The sequence below is a fragment of the Parasteatoda tepidariorum genome, chromosome 11 (assembly GCF_982258835.1).
Source record: "Parasteatoda tepidariorum strain Cologne lab strain chromosome 11, Ptep-v5.0, whole genome shotgun sequence".
Taxonomy (NCBI): Eukaryota; Metazoa; Arthropoda; class Arachnida; order Araneae; family Theridiidae; genus Parasteatoda; species Parasteatoda tepidariorum.
In genome coordinates, this window is record NC_141765.1 from 28,598,135 (window position 1) to 28,624,957 (window position 26,823).

Sequence of the window (26,823 nt, forward strand, 5' to 3'; positions counted from 1 at the left end):
TTTTTTATTCACATTGTGTATATTTTAAACAATTGTTTGATTAAAGTATTGAATAATAATTCCGAAAAGAAATCAAACGGATTCTCAATTACAACAGTTGGTTTTATTTAATTAATTTTTGTCATATATGAAACTTTTTTTTTTTTTTTTTTTTTTTTTTTGTTGTATTCGATTTTTAACAGATCTTAGATACCTTTGTATCGCTAATTTTAAATCTGCAATCTGTTTCTCTCTTCAAGCCCCATTTTTTAATGATATTTTTAGTTTGTTCCTTTGCCGAAGTTTACAAGTTTAAAAACGTTAAATATAGCATTTGGTCGCATATATGCTGTGAGTTATTGCACATCATCCGGATTAATATTGCATGGAAACCCATGCCTGAAAAATGCCATTATACGCCTCTAGGGGGGCTTCCCTTATTATGAATTGTTTCCTAGTGTACTTCTGAACAGGTTATAATAGGGAAGCGTCCCTACTCGCATGCAACGACATTTCCGGCCAAGCGCTTCCGTACAATTTTAATCCTGATGATGTGCCTTAACTTCCCAAGAAGTTTGTCGAAGCATTTATGCGACCTCCTGTTATATATGACGTTCTTAAATATGCGTATTTCTACAAAAATAGACTAAAAATGTCATTTAAAAACTCTTAGCTATGGAAGCTAAACTAATTTCAGATATGAAATTCTCTCTCCCGAATTAAGCAACATAAACATTTTAAACAGTTTTAATAAATTTCTGGCTTAATGCAAGAACTATGTATACAATGTATGTAAGTATTTAAATTTCCTAAAAAATTATTATCTTTATGACATTGTATTGTTTAAGGAAGACGATTATCACACCAATTATGCAAAGTGTCAGTTGGATTGCCATTGCTGATAAAAGTTACAGTACTTTCAGTTGAATGCACTAACTTTCGAGAAACAATTAAGCTATAGACACCCGTTTTAAGTGCTAAAAGTAAAAGAACCTAAAATGTAATTAAAACGCTTTATACAGAGATTCATAATCCTAATTTTTTTTATATATATAAATACAAATATCTTCTTTACATTTATTTCATTGTTTCCAATTTATTTTGATAACAACACTTATCAAGTAAAAGTCAATAATGGAAGATTTTTAACGTATTTAGATAGCTCTAAGAAATTGCCTCGCCTATGCTTATCAGTTGCAGTTAAGTAAACAGATTTAAGGATCTCGTTATAAAAAGAGAATTCTGGGAGAATTCAATAAAAATTTAGTATGATATAAAGATATCCCTAAGTTTCACTATTCAAAATGACCAAAAGTGATAATTATTTAAACGATATCGACTCAAAAGTCAAAATTTATAAATACTGACGAACTATCTTAAAAAAACTGCTTTTTGAACACTTTTGTTGATTTAGATTTTTAATTATGTGGACATGTTCTGTGCAGGGATACCTAACCTATGGACTTTGATCTCTTTAGTTTATGACACATTTCGGTTGGGAGCACAAGGATCGGGTTGGAGATTTTTGAATAAAAACATTTAATTTATCTTTTAATTTTAAACCTTGAATATTTCCTTGTAAAACGTGTAGTAACACAGGGATGTAGCAATGAAGATTTTATTTATTAATCTAATTCTTTATTTAGCTTATCAATTCAATGAATAATACATAAAAATTATAGATATTTTACCATAGATGAAGCTCATTATTTGTGTAGTTCTATTATAAAAATAATCTTCAGACTTAATAATTTTTTATTCCTTGGTTTTTCTCATTTAGAAAATTTGAATCCTATCAATTTTGCGTAATAATGAATATTTAAGAAATGACGTTAATTTCATAATAGATCCTTGGTTTGCAAAACCCGTACTTCTGTACTATGTCAGACTAAATTTTAAAAGAATTCCACAGAAATTTAGCTCCTTTAATATTATTAATACTAGATACTTTATTTGGTTACTTGTCTTAAAACCAGAACCAGTTGCATAAAATAAGTTTACACCAGAGTTCAATATTTAATGGAAAAACCGTTAAATAATCTCCGAAGAATAACAAAACTTTTTTATTCTAACCTCTGTCATCATTTTAAAATATCAGAGACTTTTCTTGCCTTTTTCTGAAGGTGCTGTCTTTTAGAAATTGTAAAAACTCAACTTATAATTTTGTGAATGTGAAAATAGCGTTCTGTTTTTGTGGAAATTTGCAAAAACCAGTGGTCTCTGAAAGGTTCTGTTTTTGTGAATTTGTCAAAAAAATGCTCAGAATTTTCTGAATTTAAAATTATCATAGAATTGACACTTTTCTGCAGATTTTCTGAGTTTTTGATATGTTATGTTGCTGATATAATTATTGCTAATCGATTCCATGTTTTGGGGTAAAAACAGGATATTCAAAGTGTTGTCATTCCCTGGGAAGGATAGCTACGAAGTCTTTTTCTTTTAATACCGCCAGATGGCGTTCTTTTTAAATTTGTATGTGTTTGTTTGCTTTTTGTTAATAAACTTTTACTTTCTGTCTGAATCTCGATCCACGGACTACAGTTGGCAGCACGGCTGTGGTTTTGAAAATTATGACGCAGTAAAAAGTTTCACTTAGTTTCGCCGTGATTTACATCGTTTGGATTCCAAAATCAAAATGAACAGGGATCTGCCGAGTATCCCACTGCTGAACAGTGATAACTTCTATCAGTGGAGTATTAAAGTCAAGGCTTTACTGACACTTAAGAAAATAGCTAATGTGCTAACTGAAGAAGCCCCCGTTGATCCAAAATTGCGGGAACAATGGACATTAAACAATGATGACGCAGTTGCATACATACAACTATCGCTTTCTGATGACCAAAGTCTTCAGTTCGCAAACGAAACTAACGCTAAAATTCTATGGGAAAAAATTCAAAGCACATTTACTGGTAAAACCGAAGATCGAAAAATCGATGCAAGTAACGAAGTAAAAAATCTTGAAATGAAGGAAAATGAAAATGTGTCAGACTATATTGCAAGATCACGAGGACTTAAAACGAAATGTTCATCACTTGGACTGCAAATTTCTGAAAGAGAACTTGTTTATTATACTGTTAGAGGATTAAGAGGAAAATTTGCAAAAATAAGAGAGATCTTGAAAACCCAACGCGAAAAACAAATGGATGAAATTTTAGAAATACTGCGTGAAGATGAAAACATCTTATCAAAATTAAAAAATGAAATTCCTAGACGAACAGAAGCATTCGGAGTAAAACATAAAAATGAAAATAGAATCAGGAAGAAATGTTTCATCTGCCATAAAACGAATCACCTAGCTAAAGACTGCTACTTCCGAAACAAGACCGAGGGAAATCAAAACCAAACATCTCAAGAAAAAAGAACATTTTCGAACTATAAATCGGGTATGAACAAAATCAAAAATAATAACGCTTATTGTGCATTTGAAAATCAAGATAAACATTCTAGTGAAAATTTTGCACTTACGGCAGAACAAGAACAACACCAAATAAATTCTAGTGCTACTGATAAAAACAAATCTGTTTTCATTTTGGATTCTGGTGCTACTTCACACATGGTAAAAGATTTAAACTTTTTTGAAAACATTAATCATGTTAATGGGATAATACAATTAGCAGGTAAGAAATCAAATTTAATTTCTAAAGGAATTGGCATTGTAAAAGCTACAACAACAGTTGATAATTGCAGTAAAAATCTAACAATATATGATGTAATATATGTACCAGATTTACGAAACAATTTAATTTCAGTATCTAAATTAATTGATAAAGGTTATAAAATTGAATCTAATGGTAATAATATTTTGGTTTTAACTAATGATAATCGCAGTGTTTTAAAAGCCGTAAAAGTAAACAATCGTTTTGAAATTTTAATGGAACCGTGTAGTAACATTTCACCTAAAACATTTGATTTTAACGATGTAAATAATTATGAGTTACAATGTAATGAAGTAAGTAATTTGGATACTTATAATATTTGGCATAAAAGACTATGTCATTTAAATCCACAATACATGGTTAAAATGCAAAATGTTATTGGCATAAATTTTAAAGATTTTGAAAATTATCATTGTGAATCTTGTGATATAAGTAAAGTAACTCATAAGAGTCATCCATCAGTTAATATTGCACAAAGTAATTCTGTATTAGAGTTAATTCATGCGGACCTTGCAGGCCCTATAAATTGTGATTCATTAGGAAATTCAAAATATTTTTTAGTTCTAGTGGATGATTTTTCTGGGATGTACTTTTCTTATTTTTTGAAGCATAAAAATGATGTATTTGAAATGTTTTGTATGTTTAAAGAAAGATATGAAAATTTAATGAATAAGAAAATCAAAAGATTCAGAACAGATAACGGTTTAGAATTTGTTAATAACGAGATTGATAGTTTTTTAGAAAAATATGGGATCATACATGAAAAAACAGTACCGTATAATCCTTCGTCAAATGGGCGTGCTGAGCGAGCCATAAGAGTATTAGTAGAAAGGGCTAGGACATTATTATATGAAAGTGAATTACCATTAAAATTTTGGGCTGAGGCGATAAATTTTAGCACACACATTTCTAATCTTACACCGCGTAAAAATAAACAGAATCTTCCGATTGAAATATGGTCAGGAAAAGAACCTAAACTTAACTACTTAAAGGTATTTGGATGCGTTGTTTATTTTCATATACCTAAACAATTCCGAAATAAATTTGATGTTCCGGGAAAACGTGGGATTTTCGTCGGTTATTCTAGAGAAAGGCGCGCTTATAGAATATATGATGTTGATAAAAATATTGTAATTGAAGAGCGATCTGTTAAATTTAACGAATCATTAAGTGGAAGTAAATTTCTAACAAACAAAAATGAATGTAGCATATGGAACATTGAGGATTTGACCCAGTTTAATATAACTCTACCACAGATCGAAACTGAAACCCAAAACTCCCCTCCAACTGAATCAAGCAGTGAACATTCTTTTTCTCATAAATCTTCTCAAGAAAGTGCTGATTCACAAAATGAAAATAATCAAAATACTCCTGCATTAAGACGTTCTGAAAGAATTAAAAATAAAATATCCGCAAACGCGAACTTTGCCTTGAAAGGATCATCTATTCCTCAAAATTATGACCAGGCGATAAATAGTAATAAATATTCCGAGTGGAAAACCGCAATGGAAAACGAACTTCTTTCGATGGAGAAACATAAGGTTTTCGAATTAATTGAGAGGCCTAAGAAGGATAAAATAATAAAAAGTAAATGGGTGTATACAATTAAAAATGACAATAATAACAAAATTTACAAAGCGCGACTGGTTGCAGCTGGATTTAATCAAATTAAAAATGTTGATTATTCTGAATCATATTCACCTGTGGTAAATATTGAATCATTCAGGTTATTAATTGCTTTATCAGCAAAATTGGATTTATTTGTTAAATTTTTTGATATTAAAACTGCTTATTTATATGGTGATATTGATGAAACTCTGTATATGGAAATACCTCCAGGCTTTGAAGATAAATATGGTAAAAATAAAGTGTGTAAATTAAATAAAAGTATTTATGGTCTACCTCAATCTGGTAGAAATTGGCATATAAAGTTAAAAAATGAACTTAGAAAGATTGGTCTCACTCAACTTGCATCTGACAATTGCGTATTTACTAAAATTAATGATAATGATTTTTTCGCAATTTGTGTTTACGTAGATGATTTGGCAATATTTTCTAATAATTCGAAATTATACAAGGAAATTATTTCAAAACTTAATCAAACATTTGAATTAAAAGAAACAACTAATGATTCAAAATTTTTAGGCATTGAGATTTCACAAAAAGAAAACGGAATTGGTTTATCTCAAACTGATTACATTGAAACTTTAATGAAAAAATATGGTTTGGAAAATTGCAAGAAAACAAATATTCCCATAATTAAAGGTGAAGATAGATGTTTTAATCCTACTGATGATTTAGTAGATCAAACTGATTATCAGGAAATCGTCGGTGAACTTTTATATTTAGCAAATAGAACCCGACCAGATATTGCTTTTGTAACTAGTTATTTATCACAATTTAATAAACGTCCTGAAAAAAGGCATTATGTTTTGGCCAAAAGAGTTTTGAAATATTTGAACGGTTCAAAAGATAGAGTCTTGTTTTATAGTAAAGAATTTGGTTTTTTAAGCTGTAGTGCGGATGCAAGTTGGGGCAATGCAGAAGGAGGAAAATCTTTTTCAGGTTGTGTAATTATGATAGGTAATTCTCTTATAACATGGAAAAGTAGAAAACAAAGATGTGTAGGACTTTCAACATGTGAAGCTGAATTATTTGCTGCAGCTGACACAGCTGGAGAACTTACTTGGATAATAAATATGTTAAATGAACTGAACTGTAAAAAATTTATTGATGCTCCTGTTACTATGTTTTCTGATAGCCAAGCAGCTATTGACTGGTTGAATAATGGTAAATCTTCTAACAAAACCAGGCATGTAAACCTTAAATTTCATTTTGTAAGAGATATGATAGAAGATAAAATTTTAAAAACTGTTTATAAGAATACTAATGATAATATTTCTGATTTTTTAACTAAAGCTGTAACTTTTGAGAAGTTAATTTTTTCTTTGGAAAAAATAAGTTTAATTTGAAATTTATGTTAAGAGAATTAATATTTTTTATATGTATATTGTTATATGTGTTAAAAAGTAAAATCCTTCTCGCAGGGGGAGATTGTTGTCATTCCCTGGGAAGGATAGCTACGAAGTCTTTTTCTTTTAATACCGCCAGATGGCGTTCTTTTTAAATTTGTATGTGTTTGTTTGCTTTTTGTTAATAAACTTTTACTTTCTGTCTGAATCTCGATCCACGGACTACACAAAGAAATATAGTTTCAAAATTACGAATTAAAATGCCATCGATTCCACTTTTGAAAATAAAAAATAAAACTTTATGAAGCAGCCATTTAAAGAAAGGGAAAAATAGTACAATTTTTATGATTTTTACAGATCTGAGGATGGATTTTACTACAAAATATTTTGTTAAGCACAAATTTCAACCTCTGAAGAGTATAAATAAAAATTTATGTCCGCCACAAAGACAAATTTCTCCCAGTACTTGATCCAGGAGTTTCCTTGTCTTCTGAATTGGGTTCAAAATTACAAGGCTACGGAGTTGAACATTAGAAGTCATAAACCCAAAAATCGGCTGTTCAACGACGGTTACAAAATAATATAATATAAAAAAAAATAAAATAAAAATTTATAAACAGAGCGAATAGGAAATTCATTAAAAAATTTTTTCCCTCTTTTTAATTGTGATGAAAACAAGTAGTTTGAATAAAAGAAAAAAAAATGGTGGAATTTCTTTTAAAAATGTTACCACAAATATTGGCTGTTAGGTAGCATCGTAGATTGATTAAAGGTTTTTGGTCTTACCATGCAAGCATGCACAACGCAATTACTTCTTAAAAATTTAAAGCATGCATTAAACTGTTTATCGAAAACACACTTGTTAGATTCGCTGAAGACCCCAGAGAATGCTTTAAAAACAAATGATACCATGCTAAAAGTATTTATTTTAAACCCATCGAAAAAGATTTTAAAACTATTACATTGTTTCAAAAAATGTCAAGAAAAGTTTAAATTCTAAACATCTTAAAAGCATCGCACTATTTTATCTTTCTTCAATAACTATTGAAACTTTTAAATTACTTTCCACACATTCAAAAAAAGTTTACAATGACTTGTAAAATACATTTAGTTTAGTTACACACCCAAAATATCACAGAAACAATTTTGAAAGCATAAATTATATTTTTAAAGAGTAAAAATATTTCTCAAACGCAAATGAAACTTGTCATTTCCAATTATTGGTCAAACTCTGGATAATTTTGCTAACAATTTACATGTTGTGATTTTTAGGAGTAATTTCGTAATTATTTTGCAATTCTAAAAAAGTTCACTTTCGATAAATAAATAATTCAATCAAAATACATAATAATTTAAATTTATTTAGTTTATAATTAATAATTATACTGGAATTAAAAATAAAATAAGTTTAACTGCACTTCGATGTTCTTAGCTTTAAAAGTGAAAAAAAAAAAAAAAAAACATCTCGCAACTACTATATTAAAATTAGATGCTTATATATATCCTCAGAACTATGTTATTGTTTACCTTTTTTTCCTCTGATTTTAACAACAATATACATAACGTACATATAACAGTATATGTAGCTGCCTATTTAAACGTAGAAATGTGTCATTAGTAGCCTTTTCGTTGTCTCATCTAAACCTTTAACATTAAAATATAAGTATTCTTACAATAAAATAAAGCATTTGTTCATAATGAGTAATTCTAGTGGCACCAATTAAATTCATACTTATCTGAAAATATTTGACAAAAAATTCATCCAACAGAAAATGACTAAGAACAAGAAAGGATTCTGACTTACCTTTCAAAAATATTGCGCACTTGCTAGAGTGAAATAGACCACACTAGTCGCCAATTAAGCTCAACTTACCTTTATCCAAGTAACAACTACTAATTGAAGCAATTCAAAGCAACGGAACACCATGAACTTTGTGCAATAAATGTAGTAGTATCTAATAACACTTAAAAATGATAAAAAGAACGACATTTAAGGAGCAGACGATTCTATTAATGGAAATTCTTGGAATCGTTTTCACATTTAGGATTTTGAAAATGCGACGCAACTTATTCAACAATACCATGTATTTTTGGTAAAAAATATTCTTGATTAAAAGTTTGTAAGTAGTGTAAAATTTTTAATATTAATCTTAATATCAATTTATAAAAAAAAACAAGATGACAGTTTTCGTATTGCTAATATGTATATACTTTCAAAATGAAAAACATTTTCCACAATATAAGAACATAAATTAAAGTGTAAATAACATAACACGAGTAGTCAATTCTAGGCAAGAAATTGGCCAAAAATTTTTCCCATATATGGAAAATTTTAAATTAAGCTTTTTCATTCTTTAGAAAAAGAAATTTCTGCCACAACAACAAAAATTCAAATACTGAAAAAAAAATAAGCATCATGGAAACTATTATATTAAAAATGTTTGATTACATTCAGGATTAATTACAAGTAATAGCCTTCACATTTTGCGTATTTTTCAAAAGTAATTAATTACGCGCAATATCTTTAGGGAAAGTCAATGAATTTTTGAAAATTTTTTTTTTCTTTTATGATAGAAAAGATTTTTATCATTATATTTATAATATTCATTTATTAATTATTAGTCTGTTCTTAAAATATTAATGGTCCATAATTATAAGTTTAATTTTTAATTTCAGTATTTATTCACCTGTCCTTATAATTTAACAACTGTACGTAACCATGTAACCATAAGCATTGATTGCACTAGTGAACAATATATATATATATATATATATATATATATATATATATATATATATATATATATATATATATATATATATATATATATATATATATATATATATATATATATATATTCTTTTTTTTGCTTGAGATTTTTTAACAGATCTAAGATATTTTCCTGTCGCTGATTTTACATCTGTAATCGGTTACTTTCGCCACGCTACAGGTTTTTTAAAAATTACTTTTAAAGTAAATTTTTTATCGAAATGTATAAGTTTAGAAACATTATATATAACAGGGGGTCATATAAATATTGCGTCAAACTTCTAGGGGACATAATCAGGATTAAAATTGCTCAGGAACCCATACCCGGAAATGTCATACGGTCGCTAGGGGCGCTTCTCTCTTATAAACTATTTCATCGAGTGCTTCTGAATAGGTTATAATATGGAGCGCTCCCAGCCGCGTACGATGACATTTCTGGATATGGATTTCTATGAAATTTTAATCCTGATTATGTGCCTTAACTCCTCTTGTAGGTTATGGCAACATTTACCTGACCCCCTATCGAATGTAAAGTTTTTAAATTTGTACATAGAGATAAAAATAGACCAAAAATGTCATTTTAAAAAATGTGTTGCTATAAGAACAAAACTAATTATATATATGAAATCCCCACATCCGAATTAGGCAATATCAAGTATCTGCATAAATGCAACAAAAAATTTGTTTTTCTGTGTTATTTAAGCCAAAGGCGGTAATAATTCGGCGGTTTTGACATGAAAATTTTTTCTTGTTAAGTAAAAATATTTCCAACACAAACAAACAGTATATTGGTTAGCGGACTCGTTATAATGAGAAACCGCCGGACACGTGGTGGCTCAGGGGATAGAGCGCTTACTTCCCAATAAGGTGACCCGGTTCAAATCCCAAAGTCCACTTGTGGATACGAATTTTGCTCCCGGCTTGTACTGACCACAGTGTTGACATAAAATATCCTTAGTGGTAGGCGGATCATGGGTTAGTATCCCCTTGCCTTCAGGCTAACCGTGGGGTTTTTTCCTGGGTCTCCTCTCCCTGTAAGGCAAATGAGGGTTAGTTTCATCAAAAAGTCCTCCACGAAGGCTCGTTTGCTCCAATACTTGATCCAGGAGTGCCCTTGTCTTCTGGATTGGGTTCAAAATTCCAAGGCTATGGAGTTGAACATTGATAGTCGTCAACTCAGAATTGGGTCAGCCGTTCAACGCTGGTTTTAAATTATAAATAAATACATAAATTAGAAGCCATCATAAGTAGGATTATGTAAAGCATAAGTATAAAAATTAGATATTATTTCTTATATTTTGTTAACTTTCTGAATTTTAATAAATGACAGTGCAATTGAAGAGATTAAGAAAATATAGTGTGAATTATAAATTTAAAAATGTACACTTCTCCATCCGATTGTTCCTTAGTATTGCTTAAAGGTAGATACTTTACACGTTTGCCTACATGGACATCATAAAAACATCTTCCTTAAGACTTAAAAATGTGGCTTATAATTATATTGCTCCAAGTTTTTCAATAAGATATAACTGTCCCACAAGTTAAAGGCATGAAAATTCCCATACAATGTAAAATTGTGTTTAAAAACTTTCTATCATCATCTGTAAATTATAAATAGTATCGAATAGTTAAAATCTGCAATTATCTAAAATAGCATTATTACTTTTAATTAACTTTATCTTCAAGTATAAAACTAGGAGAATGTCTGACGCATATTAAAAATATGTCGATATGCATCCAAGACATGAGTTCCAAAGCGGAGTGAGTTTATTATAGCTAACATTTTGTTGACACGAATCCAAATCCTGACAATGTAAAAGATTTCGCCATTGCTTTAAGTTCATCGAACAACGCTTGTGTGACAATTTACTCTAAATGAGTTGGCAAGCATCATCTAACTATAACTCACTTTAATTATTATATTTAAACGAAATTACTTCTGAGTAACACTGGTTTTGTAAATTACCTAGTTATCGCTTTTGTACTTATCGCTTTTATACTGGATTTCACTAAGCATGTTTCGTTGTTATTCTTAATTAAAAATTATTTCCAATTTTTTAAAATAAAAAAAACTGCCATGTGCTTAAGCAGATTTTAATTTTGAGAGTTGCATATGCAAAGGATGCTTCTTAATCAACAATCAGCGAGGGGAAAAAAACTAAGTCACAATCTAGCGAATGAGAGCCGTCGGGGCTCAGGTGATAGAACGTTCACCTCCCAATGAGGTGCCGTGGGTTCGAATCCCAGCGATGACAGGTCGATAAGAATTCTGTACCCAGCTCGAGTGGAACAACCACAGTGCTGACGAAAAATATCCTCAGTGGTAAACGGATCATGGGTTAGAGTCCTCTTGCCGTTAGGCTAACCGTGGGAGGTTTACTTGGTTTTCCTCTCCATGTAACGCAAATGCGGGTTAGTTCTATCAAAAAGTCCTCTAAGAAGGTAAATTTTCCCCAAAACTTGTTGCAGGAGTTCCCTTGTCTCCTGGATTGGGTTCAAAATTACAAGGCTACGGAGTTATTGGTAGTCATAAACTCAAAAAATGGGGGGACCGTTATACATCCAGCGAATCACCACTCTGGAAAGAAGGACAAAAAACATTCTAACATGTGTCATTGCCGGGGGAAGTACAGAGGAGTTGAAAGGATTGTTTCATCATGCAATCAAACTGGTTCAAATGTTTTTCCTTTCGCTTTTTCTCACTCGTATTTCAACATTTTTCGATATCGTCTTTGTTTGTTCTTAAATAATATACGATCGCATATGGGAAAGATTAATTTTTGTTTTTGATAAGGATTTTAAAAATATACCCATGAGGTGGTTTTTTCTGCCGTGAGACTCAGCTCACGGTAGAAATATGTTTAACTCTTAAATGTCGATCCAATCAAGTGAGAAAAAATTGCTTTTAATTAGTAAAAAAATTGATGCATTTCAATTTTTCTTTAAGTGTTACATATTTTGAAATAATTTTATTAAATGTCTCTAAATATTTTTTGCACGCTAACAAAAATATCAGACTGTAAAAACTTTGTTTAAATTTCCCTTAAATATAATTTCTTCTCTTGGTTTTTTTTTCCCCGATTACAAAATTATCAAAATAAAATCGATTGCAATTTTACGCAGTGAATATGAACAAACTGAACAAACAATCTAATTTTTTTTTGGCACGTGATAAAAATTAACTTAAAAACTTAAAAAAATCTATTAATATTAATGTAATTGTATGAAAAGATATATATGGAAAGAAGTTCTCGCGTAATCTTAATAATATTATTTTATAGAATAGGCTCTGCATTCATTAATATCTTGCAATTATTTTTATGAAACCACTTCTAGCGAAGTTACATTTACTAAATATTTTTTTCCCCAATGGCAGGCACTGAATTTGAATCTTTGCCTATACTATGCCAGAATTGTTGCTCATTTCGCGTTACCCAGTGGGCACCTGTGAACCAAAGTCACGGAGGCGAGCAACATTGCCCACGCCACACTGCCACAAACCCGTTTATATGGTGGGTCACATTCACACATCATACACACACAACAGAGGACAGCACAAAGAGAGAGAGAGAAATATCCATGCCCAGAGCGGGATTCGAACCCGCAGCCTATTTGAACCGCAGGCACGCTAACCGCTCGGCAACCTGGCCCGCACATTTACCAAATATAGTAGTAAGTAATATTTAATTGATTATAAAATTGATTTCAGAAATTTGTCATTATATTTGACAAACGGATTTGAAAAAAACGGAAGAATTAGTAAGGAACCCAAGTAATTGTCAACATTTAAGCCAACTTAATTAATTTTACAAAAATAAAATAATAGGTGTATATAAATTTATAAATGCTTTTTCAAAAAAAATACCAGTTTAATAAATTTTACTTTTATATACAGAATTGAGCTGAAAAAAGAAATCTATGTTCTATAAATTAAATATTAAAAAAAATAGATAAATAAAAGAAGGTAAGTCAAAGTTATATGAAGGAAGATTTCTTATTATTTATAACAATTCCTCTTTCAGAAAAAAATAAATATTGCTTTCAAATAATTGCTAACTTTTATTTTGAATTTGTGTTTCTATTATTAAAAAAATTCTTGTCATTCCATTGTGCCTCTTTTTAGTCTTAATAAAGTTCCGATGGGACGTGGTGTATTTTAAGAGAATAGTTGGTTTTTAGTTCTGGTATGCAATGCTTTAGTTAATTATTTGTTTAAAAAATCTTAATAGTTTTTTTCCTAAAACAGCATTTGCTTTAACCTTATTTAAAACTAACAATAGCTGTGTCATCTTACGAATTATTTTCAACCTTGCCAAAAAAAAAAAAAAAAAAAAGAAAAAAAAAGTAAACATACAAAGTTAAAAAAAAAAAAAACTAAAAGTAAAATTATTTCTTAAATGACAATATTGTCAAAAAACTTCAGTGCTAAAAAAGAAATCATTGCACGGTTTTTTAAATTTGTAAATTATGCAGTTTCGGTTAACTTGACAGAAATTGTAAAATAATAACAATAAAAAAAAGATAAAACCTAACAGGAAATAGATTAAATAAATAGATGATAAAACTAGTGCAGAAAAAAAAGTCGTTTGGATTAGTTGAGTACTTTACTATTTACATACAAACAAGGTGTGTGACACGAATTTCCAAAGAAAATAATCTAGTATCGTTTCATATTTGATTTTGAAACATTTCTCCTCACTTCCTTATAAACTGGCAGCTGTCTTTTGAGCATTTTTAAACACGCGTTTTTCAAAAATTAATAAATTGTAGTATGTGTTGTAAAACTATATTAGAAGCATCTGATATTAAAGAGGAAAATTATAATTTTTCGAATAAATATAGTAACATAAGTTTTGAATATCTTACCGTTTATTGGTATCTACACTAAGCAATTGTTATTATACGTTGTCGTTTTATACTGTGTTATATATTGTTATATACGGTAAGGGCGGTAAGTATATGTTATCCAAAAAAGATCTCAATAATAGATTATATTTTTTTAAGAACAAAAAATTTTAAATCTATATCAAAAACGGTTATTTATAAAATCGCTCTCTTAATCTTTTTTTTTCATATTAGAATACATTTGTATGAATTTGAACATATTAGGCAATTAAATTTATGATTGAAAATTATTGCTGTAAAATAATTTTTTACGTCCAAAAGTGTTATGATATGGCTTATTTTGAACCTCTGAAGTAAAAGTTTTATTAAACATATTTTTTTCATTATATTTTATTAATTTAGGTCAAGATAGGAGAAAAATATTATATTTAACATTTTAATATTTTATGGTTATGAAATACAACACGAAACATAGGTATCTTTTTTGCGTTAAAGATAAAATCTTCCAAACAATTATTTTCCACATTTGCACTATTTGAAGTTCTAAGAGAAACAGTTTTTCATCTTAGAAATTTCTCGAATTTACAAAATCAATCATTGATAAATCTATATATATAAATGAAAAAAAGAACTTAATTTTTTTTTTTTGGATTTTATATTTTAGTTCAAATATGATTCCGATATTCTAAAAAAATTTTTAGTAACTAATAGATTATTTTTTATACTTAAAAATATCAAAAAATATTTTTAGTTGTAATTAGTGTCAGAAAAAAATATATAAAATGGACACCTATGTCCCATCTACGTCAAAGGGTTTAAAGACAACAAATTAAGGAGAGAAAAAAAAAAGATATTTGTTGAACAATTGATGCTATATATGGCACGTTTTTAAAACCGTATATTAATTTAAAATTTTAAAACTTTGCTTCTAAATAAAAGGAGATACATTTAGATACATTTTAGATAAAAAAAAAACTTTAAAAAAAATTCTGTATTGTGCGTTAAGTCTAAAAGTTATTTTTAGCTTATATTAAAAAAAAAAGCAGTATGAATCTAGCTTACGTATAGATTAACAATAGAAGACAACACCCTTAATTAAAATAGTTTTATGAACTTTTTATGTGACTGACATAATAAGAGAATCACGTAAAGGCAAACTACGTTCAGAGCAGACTATTTAAGAGTCGATGAAGCTGAATCATTTGATTATGTAACTGTCTACTGTAAAACTACTCAACCAATTCACCTTTTGTATGTCTAACAAAAAGGTGATTGTCAATCGAAACTACAAATATACTTTATTTTGATTTCATGACTCTTAAAGTGCTAAAACTATTGACAGGTGCGATTTTAAAATATTAATAATAAAAACTTGATGATTTGGTGAATTTATATACATTTCATTTTTTAAAAAATATTATTTATTAGATTCATCTATTTTCCATTTATGGTTAGTTTGAAGAATATATAAATATTTCGTTAATGTTACATTAATTAGTTAGTATTTTTCTTAATCAGTTTTCAAAAAATATCATGGAAACCAAAGAAACATAGATGGTAAACAGTCGGATAAAAAAAAGAAGTAGCGGATAAAATTGTGCTAAAAAAACACAATACAGAAGAGTGATAAATAAACACTTATTGTAAAACTTTATGTTTGAACATTTAATATTCATTATAATAAGTTTTGGGGGATAAGATGCTAAATGACATTCTAAAACTGATCGAAACTGCTGTTCACCACGTTATTATCTTATTAGAAAAAAGATGTACACTGCAAAACGCTATTATTATTTTTTAGTTCTTAAATAACTCAATTTTTATTTTAAAAACATATAGTATGTAATTATATAGTATATAATATAACATATATTGTAATAATGAGCTTCCAACTGACTTTTGTTATATTTTGTAAAATTAAAATTCTTTAATTCAATAAAACTTCACCTAGCACTTGTTTTCAAGAAATTCTTCAACTATTAATAAACGCAACGTTAATAAATTATGCAACTAAATATTTGCATGTTGCACAGTAAAAAAAAACCTGCAGTGCAGCTAGAAAATCACTAGGAATCACTAGGAAAATCACTTCTAACGATTTTATGAATAACTATCTCCTAGATTTGAGTGATTTAGACTAAATCACTTAAATTTTTTTTTAAAAAAAAGCTGCATATTTACTGAAAAGCTTATGAATCCAGTTTCCTAGAGATTTTGAAGTGTTGCATTTATTTTCTTTTTCCTGTTGTTGTTACTGTGTAGTTTGAGTTTCGACAAGGGCCCGGGGCCTTGGGCACAAAGCCAATTGGAGGCTCGCTGAAAGAATCGACAAGTTACAATTAACATGCATAGTTTTAAATTATAGAATTAAAAGATAATTTTTTACACTTCAGCAAATTGTAAACAACATGCAGCATTGCAAACAACATGCAGCATTGCAAACAACATGCAGCATATCATTCAGAATTCAATATTTTCTTTGCCTAAACCATGAAGAACTACTAAAATTAAAAGAATCGTTGGTGAGAATGATGCAAATTATGAAGGAAACAGTACTAAAAAAATTTGGAGGCCCTTACAAATTAAAAGCCGAACTAGTTAAAAAAAAATTCATATATATATATATATATATATATATATATATATATATATATATATATATATATATATATATATATATATATATATATATATATATATATATATATATATATATATATATATATATATATATATATATATATATAGTTTGGGGTGGGGCCCCTTACAAGTTGGGAGTACTTGGCACATGTCCCGAATGCCGTTCCTTAAATCTGTGCCTGGTTTTGATTGTATATTATTAAATAATATAAGCTTTAGCCTTTTTTAAGAAAAAAAAATTTTTTGATAATTTTTTCCATATTCTCTTTATTAATGTAAAAATTATTAATGTAACATGATATCTCTGAAACAAAATTGAAAACTTTAAAATTGAAAGGGTAAAACTACAAACTTTTCCACATGAATATTACCACAAAAAAATAAATAAATAATGTATAAAAATGTTGTAATAACAATCATTTGAGCTATATTGAAAAAAAAAAACGTGTTCACAAATATATCATAAATCATTCGTAAAAATCGAAAAAAATACTCTTAAAAATTGCGAAGAAATATTTATATTTAAAAATCCTTATTTTATATTTTTCCCATTTAACAGGTAAGGCACCATGCAGGAAGACACAATTATCTTTTTTTAAAATATGCTTACTTTACGAAGACCATTTTCGTACCTTTATCACTACATTAATATGTTTTTCGCACAGTTTCTTTGTTAAAGTTAAGAATGTGGTGCCGTATTTCTCTCAGTTTTGCTCGTTTCCTTATAATGACGTAGGTTATCACAAACCAGCGTTATCAGCCATAAATGTCATCGCGAGTATCAAACAAAAATATTTCAACAGCTTTTTTTTGTCATACATTAGAATTTTCAAAAGAATGAGCTATATTTTGCTTAGATTTTCTTGTATATCACTAGTCATAAATGTAAGAACTAGCTTCAAGTAACAAATCTTTTAAATGTATTGTGCAGACGTGGACATTTTACAACCAACGCGAACAGATATTTTATTTCAATATCTTAATAGCAGTAGTAGTAATATAATTTGTAATATATCTTAGCAATTTATAATATTTCCAGGTAGTATAATTTGTAATATTGCTTAAGAATAACATTTTTAAAATTGCCATATATTAGCAATTTTGTTTTACCCTGTGAAAAATTCCGAATCAAATTGCGATAAAAAATACCGGCACTAACAGTGCCGGCACTTTTAACCTAAGATCCATTTTTACCAAAACATGTAGCGGAACAAAATGATCTGATATACCGTAATTTTTACAGCAATAATTACCCTAAAGTAACTGCATCATTCTAATTAAATAAATATCTCAGTAAAAATTATGGTAGAATATTTTACGATAAAAATGGATTTTATAGTAAAAATGGATTTTACGGAAGCTGCATACAAAGTGGCGGTATTTTATACTGTAATTTGATTCGGAATTTTTTACAGTGTACACGGAAGCTATATGAAATGTCAATCGCTGGTAGTATTGAATTTTGCAATTTGTATATAATTGCATTTTGAACTTTATTTTGATTTGTACTTAATATGTACGATGCAATATTACCTTTTTGTTTTGAAATGCCACCAAATTTAATTTTACGCGAAGTAAAAGCACAATAGTTGTTTTAAGCTTACTCGATTTTTTTAAATATTTTTTTAATGGAAAAACAGGCAAGCGCACAAACTGAAAACGCACAAATTTTTGACTCTTTTAGCGTTACGTCCGTTACCAGGAGTACTAAAGTCAGTTTTTCCTTATTGCTGCATTCAAGAAACCTGCTTTGTTGAACGAGCAGAAGGTAGGAGATTTTTCATTGGTTTAGAATAGGTTTAAGTAATGCCGGAAAACGAAAATTAACTTAACGGAATAAACCATTGAAGAAGTCAAGTCGATTTTAAAAATGAAATAACCAGGTGAACATTTCGCCAATTTTTACTAAAGTTAAAGACTGTCACCAAGCACTTTCATTTGAAATACATCATAACACTAAGAAAATAAGACAAAAAAATTTCTCGCAATGTATGCAAAAAATTATCATATACAAAGAAAAAAAATCCCCATGATTGATAAATGGTACTTTGTAACACTCTGAAAGAAGGTAAAAGATTGTCTTTTTCAAAAAAAATTCAAAATAAATTTTATATGTTTATTAAATTTTATATGTTAACGTCTAAGAGGAAGGCTTATGAGAAATTTAAATAAATGTTTCGGATAGTTTTTTTACTGCATTTGTTGATTTTCTAATAGTTACTATAATTTTGAAAATTAAAAATTATTTGTATGGTAATGTAACCTTTAACTGTTTGGAATTAAATCTCTTATGATTTTAGTTGTAGCTCTTACATATGCAAAGTTGTGCGATCTCAAATTTCTTTTGAAATTTTTAAAAATCAATATTCAGATAGAAAAGTATGGTTAAAACTACCGTATTTCTGGCTCTATGGGAATACAAAAAACTCGTAATTTTAACATAAATATTACGGTACTAATTTTTGTAAAATTAACTGTAATATAGAGTTAATTTGAGAAAAATTTTTATAAAATTTGGTAATTTTTTATGGCATCATAGAACATATCATGAAAACCATTTATTCGGCTAAATACATTTTCCAGTAACGCATATTTTACTAAATGTGCGGTAATAAGAACTTTAATTTTGAAAACAAGAATTTCTGGAAAATCGTTACCATATCTAAATAATGTATATTTTAATTTTATTAAACAGAATTACTTTTTTCAACCAGAAATTGTTATTACCATACGGTACAGTAATTTTACCAGAATTTTTTTCTCCGTGCATGGTCAATCTTTGTTTCTTCCTTAGGTAATTGGTTGTGAACTTTATTTTGCATCAATGAGAGAGCCTGATTTTAAAGTTTAAAAAATAAAATGAAGACGATAACTTAAAATTACCTTTAAGGATTTTATATCGATATTTCTTTTAATCAAATAAGAATTGAGTGAGAATGTCTTATTCTCCATTAAACCTTGATTGTAGGTACCACATTGAAAATAAATAAGTAAATAAATCAATAAAAAGAATAAATTTTGCTTTGCAAAGATATCACTCTGATATTCTATAACGATATTGTTTGTAAAATTCAAATTATTAACTGCATAGTTCTTATCGTATAAAATATAGATTTAAGACAACTCAATTTCAATGTTTTAATGTATTATTTTCGTTTATATTTATTTAAACTATTCTAAACAAATAAATTGACTAATCATGCTCATTTACTTGATCCAATCTAATATTAGTTCTTATGTTAAGGCGTATACTTGCGATGAAATTTATCATGCAGAACAAAAATTTACAATTTAATTTTTTTCACACTATCTTCTTGAAGCACAAAAAAAAATTATTATGGTCAGTTAAATATTATAAGAGTGCATAAAATTATTTTTTATTCAGATATCAAAATTTGCGGAGATACGCGTACGAAAAATTAAAATCTCTGTAATAAATTGTAAAATAACGGAAAAATTTAAGTAAACATAAGAGTGAAAATTGAAATAATAGATTTTAAAGAACTTGAAATTCCTCTGAAAATGACGCAGGCATGAATAAACCAAACAGCAAGAACATTCCACGAATGAATGTATATCAATGTTGCAGAAATGATGAATATTCTTTTTATGATTCTTTGTCTCCAATGGACATGTAATTTTGGGAATTTATTTTTAATCAAATCTGCATATCAGAGACGCTGTGAAAATTTATATTTCAAAATACTCAACTTTCGTTGCGTATTAATTATAGAAATCCAAATGGCCAGTGGGATCATGTGTACATTGGTGGTTCCTTGATGAATGAGGATGTTGGTGCGGGAGCTGGTATTTTTTGTGATCATTTTTCTTCTTACAGAGCTGTCAGTAGTATTACCACTAGCTTCGATGGAGAGGTAGAGGACATTTGCATGGCTCTGGAACAGATTGTTGCCAAAGGACATATTTTTAATAAAATTATTGTCCTTTCCGATTCTAAAGCTGCTCTACTATTTCCAGTAATGAAACGTGCAACTCGAAACGTGTCCATGCCTGTCGATCACCTCTAAATTTTCTGTAGTGGACTATAGTTTTGCAGTGGGCTCCCTCTCGCAATGGAGTGGAAGGCTGACTTCCTAGCTAGAAAAGGTACCACCACTCTCAAGAGGTCAAAGGCTCTGCTGACTTTTCATTCAGCAAAACGAATGATAAAACTGGAATTTAACAAACGACATAAACTACTACTTAATAATTATGCAAAGGATAAAATCTGGGAGTGTCTGGCTTCCATTATTCTGGATTTTCCTCGAGCCTCTGCTGTTACGATGTTTCGTCTTTTAACTGAACATGACTGTCTTTTTGCTCACTTGTTTAAAGTTGGACTAAGCAATTATCCTAATCGTATTTTATGTAACTCTAGACAAACTATGAACTGGGAACATTTAGACACATGCACTGCATTTTATTCTTTTAACTCTGTTGTACAAAAATACTGGGAAGCTAGAAGGCCAATGGCTTAGTTGCTAAACGCCTGGCATTTGAAATAAAAATAAATAACTTTCGTGGTGTTGTCTTATAATGAAAAGCAATTTCATTAAAACTACATATAATAATTTTTTTGGTACTTTTTTATAATTCTACACTATATTCAACAATGATGCTGATCTCAAAATTGTGCGATATGATTGAAATTAGTTTAAAAAAAAGTGAACTGAGTTGCGTCACCGTGTCAATTGCAATAACATTGCGCTTCATTGTATCGCGTTTGAATTGTATCATATTTGTATTTATTGTATCATATTTGAATTTTTTAAAACCCTTAAAAACACGCGCATTAAAATTGTCATGTAAGATAACACAATAAAAACAATTCCACGTGCTTCGTTTTTCTAAAATTAATTGTTTAAAAAAATAAATCTAAAGGAAAGACATAGAAATGCGTGTACGTTGTTTTTTAATTAAAAAATTAAAAACGATTTTTGTGACATGAGTGTATATTATTTATGCCTCCCCCCATATGTACCATTCAATGGTGCGTTTGATGCTACTTAATATTTTCAATTACAAGAAACATAATATTACAATTTTAAAACCCTTAAAAAAACGCGCATTAAGATTGTCTTGTAAGATAACACAATAAAAACTCACAGAAACAATTCCACGTGCTTCGTTTTTTTAAAATCAATTATTAAAAAAAAAAAAAAAAAAAAAAAAAAAAAATCTAAAGGAAAAACATAAAAATGCGTGTACGTTGTTTTTTAATTAAACGATTAAAAACGATTTTTGTGACATGAGTGTATATTATTTATGCCCCCTCCCCCTTATGTACCATTCAATGGTGCGTTTGATGCTACTTAATATTTTCAATTGCAATAAACATCATTTGTAAATAAAACGAATAATGAAAAGGTCAAAGGAAAAGATAATAATCAATTTAACAATCACAAATCTTTCCGGTTTTTTTTTTAACGGAAAGAATAGCTCCTAAATTATTGAATTACTCTTTCATAAACATAGTGAAACGTCATCAGGTTTCCCATGTGGAATGCAGGGAATACAGTTTCGCCGCATCGTTCATCTCCAATTGCCATGTGAGACTGGAGATGGAATTGTGTTTAAAAATATTCTCGAAATACCACAAATTAATCTAAAACATTTATTTTTTAGATTAATTTATTTTATTATTATTTTTTTAATAAAAAGATCCAAAATTATTTTTTTTAATAAAAAGAAACCTAAAGTATATGTAACGCATATAAGAATTGAATATAATCGACGTTTTCAGAAATGTTAATTTTTAACATAAAAATTATTTAAAAAAATGTATAAGAGAAGGTATAATGATAATAGTATAATAACTAAATATATGAATAGAAAATAACTAAATATTTTATTTATTATACTATTTTTATTATTATATATTATACTATTTAGGTATGAAAAAATAATGAAATATGTTTCGCAGATGATTTTATAATTTTGTTTACCTTTGTTGAGCTGGAATTTCTATTTCTAAGCAAAAAAGAAAAATGTTATCTCATTAATAATTTATGATTATATGTAATTTATATAGTAACGATTATTACGCTAAATTTATTTATTAGTATATAGTAACGTAAATTGTGCTAAATTTAGAAGGCACATTAAATTTTATTTAATAAATTAATATTTTATTTGATTTTTAGCTTTTGGTAATAAAAATGTTTAAAAGTAAAAAATATGTTCTCGGTAAATCAAAAACAAAAAAAAAAGTTAGAAGGAAATATTATAATCAAAGAAATACTGCTGATTCTAATCCTAAAGAGATTTTTCTATTCGAGAAATAAAAATATTTTACTAATTCCAAAAATAATTACTAATTTCAGAAAAAAAAATCTACTAATTACAAAACAAATCTCTATTTTCAAAAAATTGTATTTTAATGAAGATGTTAATAAAATACAATATGCTTTATCAAAATACTATTTTAAGAGCAAAAAAATTTTAGAAAATACTCTTTAATAAGGATTATTATCTTTTAAAATTGTTCTTGAGTTTCATGATAATAGTAACAATAAATTTCTTCCTTCAAAGAATTACCTAAGTTAGCCTTTTTTTTTAAAATTAAAAATACATAAAATGAAATCAATAATTTTAAATTGGAAAGTATTTCTTAGTAAAGAAAATCGATATAATACTGAAAAACAATCACTCAAAAGAAACGAAAAAAATATCTGAATCCATCTCTCGTTTGACAAATGACAGGCCCAATGCATGACAGGAGCATAAGATTTTTTTTTTAAGATTTTCAAAACATTTGATCGAAATTAATAAAAAAAAAATCAATGTATAAACACATATTAAGAAATGAACAAATTTTCAACGTTCATTAATGTTCTTTTCGGTTTAATAAAACATAAGGCGCAAAGCCTTATTCCATCTGTCAAATATTCTTTTCCACAATTAAACGCAGCGCTTCTCAAATTAAAAAAACAAACAAAACATTCAATTTAATTATTTTTAAAATCTAAAAATGGGAGGCTATTTTATGAAACAAATAAAAAGAAATTTTTCACTTGTTTCTTAAAATTAGGAAATCAAAACAAATGATACTTAGTGAGTCTTGTTACATAACATTTTAATTTTAAAGAAAAGAAGAAAAAAAATTGGACGTACCGGTAATGTTATCCTTATAAGATGTTTCTACTATCTAATTCACAAAAGTAATCCACAGTTTTTAACGTTTAAAAAATACTGTCAGTTTTGAGCGCATACACGCTAACGGACACAACTATACATCTTAAAAACACGGAAATCTTCAACAAGGTCGCAGACTCTTAGAACAGCCACAAAGGTCACAATGTGCAGAGATCCTACTTCTCTCATCTGCTGAATAGTCACTATCTGCTCGATCATAGATGGCACTGAAGGCACACTTTCTCTTATTGGTTGCCTGTAAGTGACGAAATGTCACAGCGCCGTTTCCAGATTAAAGGTGTATGGAGAACAAACTTTCTCCAAAGTAGCATCTTTTTCCTGTATACTAAGTTGATCGCAAGCATTCACCGTTGCCATAGAAACGTTATATCACGTGATCAGCCAACGTTGTACTACGTGTAATGTTTTGGGTAAAAAAGTTTCTGACAGTACTATTTTCACAGCCCAATTAGTTTTTCTGTTTGTCAAGTTTCGTTCGTTTTACGAGCACATTTTGACGGAATGGCTCATTATTCTGGCACTTCAGATCTTGATCTAAAATACACTTTTGGAGTAGTAGGACCGATGACAGTTCATATTATTTGATTAAATTCTTGAATTTTTTAAATTATTAAAAAAAAATCACCTTGTGTATTATATTTAACTGAGAAAATTAAATTAGTATGTCTTGTAGAAGAAAAAGTGCCCTATTTTAACAATAATAATAATAATATATATATATATATATATATATATATATATATATATATATATATATATATATATATATATATATATATATATATATATATATATATATATATATATATATATACACATACACACACACAATCGTTTGAGAAACACAAAAAAGAGAATAATTAGAAACTATTATTTTGTATTTTTGCACATTTTTCAATTTATAACTTTAACAACACAACAGATCAATGAAAAGGTGTTATGAACAGTTCTTCCTAACATCTAATTAAATATGTCTTCGTCAATTTTTATACTTGATAAAAAAAATATTGAACTTCAATTTCTAAAAAAATGAATATAGGTGACAGAAGAAAGCCATCCTGAAGAGTAAGGAAACTAATAATTTAAAATGAACAAAAATTAAAAAAGGAAGAAAAAAAAACAGTTTTTGCTGTTAGTAAAGCACATTAAATTAAATTTTAATATGTTATTCAAGTTTTTTGACCAAATTAAACACGTGAAAGTAAAAACATGGCCCAAGACGCTATTACATTCGAAGAAAAATGAAATTCTTAGTTATTTTTTGAATGGATGACGGGTTATTTCTATATACTAAAATACCTTCTTGCTATGCATGTTTTTAGGCACATTCATTGATAATATTTTCAAAATTTCACCTTTTAACGATTAAATTGATAAAACACCCAGTGAATTAAATTTTGAAAAAAAATTCAAATAAGATTTTAGATATTTTTTATAACTTTTAATCTTCTGAGAAATCTTCTGAGCGATACGAACTCTGCACCCGACTCGCACCGACCACAGAGCTGACATAAATATCCTCAGTGGTAGACGGATCATGTGTTAGAGTCTCCTTGCCGTCAGGCTAACCGTAGGATTCTTCGTGGTTTTCCTCTCCATGTAACGCAAATGCGGGTAAGTTTCATAAAAAAAATCATACACGATGGCAAATTTCTCCCAATCCAGGAGTTTCCTTGTCTTCTGCATTGGGTTCAAAATTACAAGGCTACGGAATTGAGCATTAGTAGTATGCTTCATAAATTTAAAGCTGAAACTACTTTTTAGAATAATTTTATTAAGAAACATGTATTATTTTTTCACTTCATTTAAATAAAGTTCAACTTCATCGCGTAACTTCGCAAAAAAAGAAAACAAAAAACAAAAAAAAAAAAAAAACAGTCATTTAGAATAATTTTATTCAAGAAAATTATATATAAATATTTTTTTATATAATTTATATGAAATTAAAACTTATCAAACATTAGTTTGGAAAAAAAATTTTTTGGTTCCGAATTTTCAGTATGCAATCTATTCAATTAAGTCTTTTTTCTCCTCATTTTATATAGACACGTGATATATTTTTCTCGCGTAACACGATTTCTTATACAACCAGAGCCGGCCCGAGGCTGTAGCTATAGGCCCGGCGTCATCGAAAGCCCCGCTCCTGTGTTTGATATAGTGGGGATTTTTTTTTATAAAGACACCTGATATATCATTCAATGATAACGAAAAACTTGAAGAAAAAAAACTATAATAGAGAAAAAAAAAAGTTAAAATTGTTCATACGTAAAAAAGAATTCAGGAAGAAGAAGAAAAAAAAAAAAAAAAAACACAATGTATCTCAATAAATCAGAGAAAATCTAAGGTAAGAGATTCATTTAAGGCCACATAAAAATTTTTTGCCCAAAGCCTCCCAAAGTTATAGAGTTATTTTTAATAACCGTCGTTGAACAGTCCAGAAATGCTCCTATCTCTGCAAAATTTTAGACAGTAAAGTAAATAAGGATGTCAAAAATCACTTGGATCAGTTTTTTGTCGGCAAAGAACAAAAGTTTGATGCACGTGAAGTCCTACTACTGTCAGAGAGATAGCAAAAGGTATTGGATCTGAAAGTGTGATTCAATAAAATATTTAATCACGATGAAAATTGCCTTTTATTCTCATTAAAAAGAAAAACGAAATTATTTTCAGAACAGCCCAATAATTTGCGATCCCATATACGCAAATGTCTTCATTTTTGACAGCGATTCTTAAAATCTGCATGAAAGGCGATGAATAAGAAACACATTGGATATTTATAACGTTATAAATAATAATTTGTTTAATA

The 26,823-nt window shown here is 28.4% G+C and overlaps 2 protein-coding genes across 3 annotated transcripts in view; one reads left to right on the top strand and one right to left on the bottom strand.

Moving 5' to 3' along the window:
• The window catches only part of LOC107436476 (uncharacterized), a 55,409-nt gene extending 31,099 nt beyond the window's left edge, over positions 1 to 24,310 (bottom strand). Inside the window, exons 1-2 of one of the 2 annotated variants that reach the window (XM_016048213.4) lie at positions 23,976 to 24,308; positions 16,404 to 16,538 (exon numbers count right to left, since the gene is read on the bottom strand). The gene's annotated coding sequence lies outside the window, so the exon portion shown is untranslated. Of the gene's footprint in view, positions 1 to 16,403; positions 16,539 to 23,975 lie in introns of both variants that reach the window. The other variant, XM_016048212.4, reaches the window with a different exon arrangement.
• LOC107436469 (uncharacterized) lies at positions 20,936 to 21,340 on the top strand. The gene has a single exon (XM_016048205.3). It carries the CDS (start codon positions 20,936 to 20,938, stop codon positions 21,338 to 21,340), a length of 405 nt encoding a protein of 134 aa, XP_015903691.3.
• Positions 24,311 to 26,823: the final 2,513 nt, after the last annotated feature.